This window comes from Nicotiana tabacum, chromosome 2 (genome assembly GCF_000715075.1).
Source record: "Nicotiana tabacum cultivar K326 chromosome 2, ASM71507v2, whole genome shotgun sequence".
NCBI classification, from domain to species: domain Eukaryota; kingdom Viridiplantae; phylum Streptophyta; class Magnoliopsida; order Solanales; family Solanaceae; genus Nicotiana; species Nicotiana tabacum.
Window position 1 is genome coordinate 58,762,609 of NC_134081.1, and position 5,815 is coordinate 58,768,423.

The 5,815-nt window shown below is 38.0% G+C and overlaps 1 protein-coding gene across 1 annotated transcript; it reads right to left on the bottom strand.

The window, feature by feature from the left end:
- Positions 1 to 420: 420 nt before the first annotated feature.
- Positions 421 to 4,591, bottom strand: LOC107805657 (importin subunit beta-1-like). Its single transcript, XM_075233386.1, has 3 exons — positions 4,399 to 4,591; positions 1,007 to 3,439; positions 421 to 910 (listed from the first exon to the last, which is right to left on the bottom strand). The coding sequence occupies exons 2-3, from the start codon at positions 3,424 to 3,426 to the stop codon at positions 706 to 708; spliced, it is 2,625 nt and encodes an 874-aa protein (XP_075089487.1). The 5' UTR covers positions 3,427 to 3,439; positions 4,399 to 4,591; the 3' UTR covers positions 421 to 705.
- Between the last annotated feature and the right edge of the window lie 1,224 nt (positions 4,592 to 5,815).

Genomic DNA, 5,815 nt, shown 5'->3' on the forward strand with positions numbered 1-5,815 from the left:
GTTATAACGCCGGAACCAAAGATCCAAGAATTTATTCACAGGTCACATAAAGGTTATGTAGTATAATTTATATTTTGAGTCAATTTAGACACCTTAATGTGCAATCATCATTTATCTCATCTATTTTGTGATGCAAAGAAAACCATGTCCAAAGGGTTATACAATTTGCAAAGACTATACCAGAACATATTTTCTATTGTTGAAGAAAAAGGCACTGCCACCAGCAAGACATACAGGTGTTTCATGACTTGCCTATTATCTTAAAAATTTAAGTGGATTATATGAACTCCACTATTTAAACTAATACTAGAACTTAGAAATAAATAAATAATTCATAAATTGTGGGAAAGAACGAAAACTAACCATGATCTTCAGCGAATGATAGTAACGAGAGAAAGGTTACCAAGACAGAATGATGAGTTACTGGAAGCTGACTTGTAAAATTATATTAAAGGACTAGACAAAGTCATAACATAACAGCAGGCTACCAAGACAAGGTGGCCTCAAAGCTTGAAGCTGTAAAAATTACCCCACCCCTTCTGCTTACCCAAAAATTAAAAAGGAAGAACCTCAACTTTAATAGCCAACACAAGAGATGCAAGCTTAGCTGATTCCAAAAAAAAAAAAAAAAATGGGTAACCTGACAACTTCAGCCTCGGCAATACAACGGGGAAAACAAAAGATTCCCTATGTAAAGAGCAGCTCTCACCCACAAACAGAGAAGGCACGCCCAATCATTCCTTGTGTCCATGTTGCTGTTTCTTTCAGCTGTTCATCATCAGATTGAAGACACTCGCCCAACAGCTGTGTGCAAAATGCAGGATCTTTGAATATGGTCTTTGCATTGGAACCAAGTGCATCAGCTAGATCCCCCAACACAGCTACTGCTGCTTTTGTTACGCTCTCGTCTCTGCAAAAGAACCAACCAGAATACACATGTCAGAACTCATAAGGTGCAAATATTGTAAGAGAAAGAAAATGTCCATGAAAATCCACTTAACAATACCTTGGTCTGTCTTTCGCAACCAGTTCAATGAACTGCAAGAGATGAGGAGCGTAGGGTAACATCAAATTGGCCTTGGAATTCTTAAATCCCTGAAGAATTCCAGAGTATGCTTCAAAGATACTGCGCCTGAGCTGATTGCCATACTCTACCATTTCATCATCACTATTGTCTAATTGTGCACATACTTCAGAAGCAGTTTGCATCATAGGCAATGCGTATTGAAGGTACTTCTCAAAATGTTCACCTATGGCAAGCGCAATATCCCCAAGGCAAGAGAATATGGGGGGCTTTACAGATTTATTAAGTTCACCACTAGACAGATCCTTGAGAAGATGTGTCATGATCCCATCACAGTAGGGCAAGATCTTGTCGTCTAATGCACGGCAAATATCACCAACCACCCCCACTGAGATGGAACAGACCTGGTACTCTTCGAAATTCTGCAGCCCCATCTCCAGATACTTGTAAAACTCTGGCATATACTTCAAGAAGTCTGATCCAGTTGCATAGGCCAGAGCGCCAATAGCAAGCATCGCCTCTTCATGGACAGTTGAGCTACGACAGGCAAAAACCTTTAAGAACAACATCATGATCTGGTCGCCAACTTGGACTATTATAGACTTGGTTTCATCAGAATTACTTAGCTTCTGAATAATAACCTGGAGAACACCACATAGGGAAGCCTGTAGATCTCCCTGTTTTTCTCTATCATCAGTGGATAAAATCTGAAGCTCAACAGTTTGTGCCAACTTGGTCATGATAACAGGGCAAAGATGTTTAATGATCTGAGATGTTTCAATAAGATTAGAGCACCTAACAACTTCATTCAAGGTTTCATATGCCGTGGTTCTGAGCTTAGAACCACTGCTGTCTGTTCGATCAGCCGTTGAAATAAGAGAACCAATAATCTGAGTTACAAATGGTGTGAGCAGAGACGAGCTCGGCCCAGCATCCTCATATCCTTGAGAGAGAAAATAGATAGCCCCACAAACTTTCTCAGCAACATGAGGGGCATCTTTTAAACTCTCTAACAGCACTTCCACAATCTGTTGAAGGTTGGCTGGTGAAACCACTGAAAATCCAGAAGCTGGAGTGTGCAGCAACTCAAAGATACGGCTAAGAGTCCATGCTGTGGTATCTCTTATGTGATCATTGTTATCCTTCATCGCATCAAGCAGATGCTTTAATCCAGCATGGACCATGGGAGATAACTTCTCAATGCTCGGGCCTTCAAGTATTGAGCCAAATGCATATATGGCAGCCTCGCGGGAGCGCCAATCAGATTTCATGATGTTAGCCTCCACAAAAGGCATTACAAGGGGAACAACAGAATCTCCAACAGTTCTGGCAACAAGACCAAGACATGTTCCACCAGCCATAGCCAGATTCCAGATTTCATCGTCCTGGTCCTGTTCCTCATCCTGTTTCAATAATGTTTCCAACAGCATTGGAACTAATACTTCGAGAGCCTTCTCAATGAAATGGGAATGTTGCACATTGGAATCCCCACTATCAGGGACCTCATAATCTTGAAGCTCTATCTCTTCATCACTGATAGAACTCCAAAATTCAATTGCTTGAAGGGCTACAGCTTCCTCATCTTCTTTTACTGCTTTAGCTGTCAACTCGAACAGAGTCTGCATGTAAGGTTCAAGCAACCCGTAATATGTTGATGCAATAGAAACAAGACATTCAAAAGCTGCTTGTCTTATCTGTGTCTCCTTTGCTGTGGCTGCCTCACAGATGACCTTCATAATATAATTTCTCTCCATCTCATTATCAAAGTTCGTCTGAGCAAAATCAAGAGCATTATACAAAGCTCTCGCTGCAGCAAGTCTGACTTCAGGGCTTTCCTCCTCAACATTCATACCTTGCACAACAGCAGTGAGGACAGAGTTTACTTCATCTTGGACAAGATCGTGGTGAGATATCTCCTCACACACATAACCAAGTGTTTCTAATGTGGCCTGTTTAAGGGATGCAGGCCTTCCATGTTGAGTCATGTTAACAAGCAAAGAACCAACAAGCTCTGGCCATTGTTTCTGAGGAACTTCGATGGAAGCTATTTTAGCAATCACTTGTGCAGCAGTGTGACTTGCCTCGCGTACAGACGATCCAAGGCAGCTCAGAAGCAAGCTTTTAATTTGGGACTTATAAGATGAATCAATTACCAGCCATTGTTGAACAAGCTGTTGTTTCCTGACAGTTTCTTTAGCATCCAAAGAGTTCTTAAGCACAATACCTGCCAGCCTCCGGGATTCAGTGGGTTTTACATCAGTTGAGAGCTCAACAGCCAGTGAAAGAAGAAATCCCGGTAGGTTTTGCTCTCGGAACTGACTAAGGTTAGCCTCTGCCTCAGTCCGAATCTTGGCATCCGCTGATTGAGCAGCCAATAGAAACTGAGTGATCTCAAGAGCCATTTCTCCTACAAAACTGAACCCAGACAGAAAAAGTTAGACACTGTGGCAATTATTAAAATATACAATATTTCTAGTAATAAAATAGCACTTTATATAGTACTAGAGGATTCTCCTTTGGGGCACAGTAGCGATATAGAGGTACAATGAGGCATGAGCAACTATTTGAAAATCCCATTCAAATTTTACATGCCATCAACAAACCTCACAAAACCAAGAAAACCGAAGTTTTCAACTTTTGAATGCTTCCCACTAAAAGGCGCCCTCTTCTTCTTTTTTTTTTACAAACAACCAATCAATCAACTACGCCTCAATCCTAAAACTAGGTATTGTCATTATATGAGTCATCTATGTCCATTCAGATCTATTTGGGCTAATTGAAAAAATGAGGTACAAAATTAATTCAATGGCACTAGGTCACAGTTATGAAAACTAAACCAGGTATTTAAGTGGAGAAAGGTAGAGGCAGGCCCATTATCATGAGTTTTGAAGGTTGTGTTGATCATAATGGATGGTTTGGTTTAAGGGATTAGGTGGGTCATCCCGGTATAAATTTTGGGATTAAGTGTTTGGTTGGAGGTATTAGCTAAACCAGTGTTATTTTTATTTTTTACCAAAATCATAATATAACTTATCCCATATAGAAGGTGGGATAAGTTATTTAAGTCATGCATATTATTTGACAGAACAGGATTCCTTGGTCAATTGGTCAACAAAAACCAAATTTCAAGTACAAAGTAAACGTCAATTCATGAAGAGAGCTTATATATAGCTATTTTATAATTCCAACAACACTAATTAACTTCAAAGCCAATAAAGCAAGTTAAAACAAAAAGATTAATGCATCTGTAACAGTAGCACATTAAGCAAAAAATAAAACACTAGAAATAACCAAAAAGTGTTGAAATCGACTAGATCTATACATAATAAACAAAACCCAGATATAATTCTATCAGTAAAAGCTAAAAACATTACCTAGAATTAGAAACAAAAGATTCACCCAGTTTTCAGTTTCTTGGTTTCGAATGGGAAAGCACGAACTAGGGAACAAAATCAATCAAACAGTAATTGATTGATACAGTTTTCTTCTCTCTGTGTGTAAATGAATTTGATTTCTAAGTGTAGATTGGGGGAGGGAGAGGGGGTGAGTGTATTTTTTGAATAGTGTGAAGAAGCGGGATACAGAGGAGCTTATATATTTGTACGTGAGAATTGAAAAAGCCAACGGTCAGAAATTCTGAGTATTGCCCGGACTGCCCGTGATTGCCCAACTTTTGCCCTAGCAATTTTTGAAATTTTACACGTGTGGTCCTTATTGCTCTTGTTAATTAATTGGGCTAGGCAGTTGTGTAGCTGATGGGTCTCATGAGTTGGGCTTTCGTCTCATGAGTTGGGCTTCACTTGAGGGGGAAAAAAGAAGTTGGGCTTCACTTTTTCGATATTTTTACCTATCTATGCATAATAATAAATCTAATTACCACTATTAAATGTGTTCTCATTTAATTACCTAACATAATACTCCCTCCGTTCCAGTTTATGTGAACCTATTTTTTTTTTGGTCTGTTCCAAAAAGAATGAACCCTTTCTAAATTTAGAAACAATTTAGCTTAAACTTACAATTCTACCCTTAATGAGAAGCTTTTATAACCATACAAATACTCTGGGGCCCTTTTTTATTTGTTTAGAACCACAAATTTTAAAAATCTTTATTTTTTTTTAAATTCCGTGCCCAGTCAAACAGGTTCACATAAATTGGAACGGAGGGAGTAATATTTACCAATTATATACAAAATAAGAATTTAAACTCTAAACTTCTTATTTTTCACTGTGTAAAAGTACCATCACATAATCTTTCTTCCTGGGGCAAGATCATAACCAATTCCTTCAATCCTATCAAAAGAATATCTTATGTGCCAATTTAGTCGCCTTGTCTGAATATCCTTGGAGTTGGATTAGAGCTATATCTTCTATGACAAAACCAAGATGAACGACAATAAGCAACTCAAGGCTCCATTGACAGCTTATAACATTACAAGGGAAATATCAAACTATATCTACTGATGCTCATTGGGATTTTTCTCATTGATTTGACGACTTGTTTTTGAAAATTTTGCATATATGCAAAATAATAAAACCTAATCAAACTCCGGCAGCAATTAAAAAGTTTCAAAACTTTAAATATGAAAATTAGATTTTACGAAATTATTATTTGTTTAGATTTGATGTTATCGTAAATGATTGGTGAAAAGCTCTGATACCATGAAAATCTCTGTTATTTAATAATCAAATAATGATTTACAACATGTATTATATAAAATATTTCAGAGTAGATAAGACTTCTAACCCTATAGAGTTATGTTGTCAATAAACTTCCATCCTAAAGTTAAAGAGT

Bases quoted from the DNA above. Each gene is read 5' to 3' on its own strand.
- LOC107805657 (XM_075233386.1), bottom strand. From the start codon at position 3,426: ATGGCTCTTGAGATCACTCAGTTTCTATTGGCTGCTCAATCAGCGGAT. The intron at 911-1,006 runs GTATTGTTAAGT...GTTCTTTTGCAG, and splicing joins GTTGCGAAAGACAGACCAAG to AGACGAGAGCGTAACAAAAG.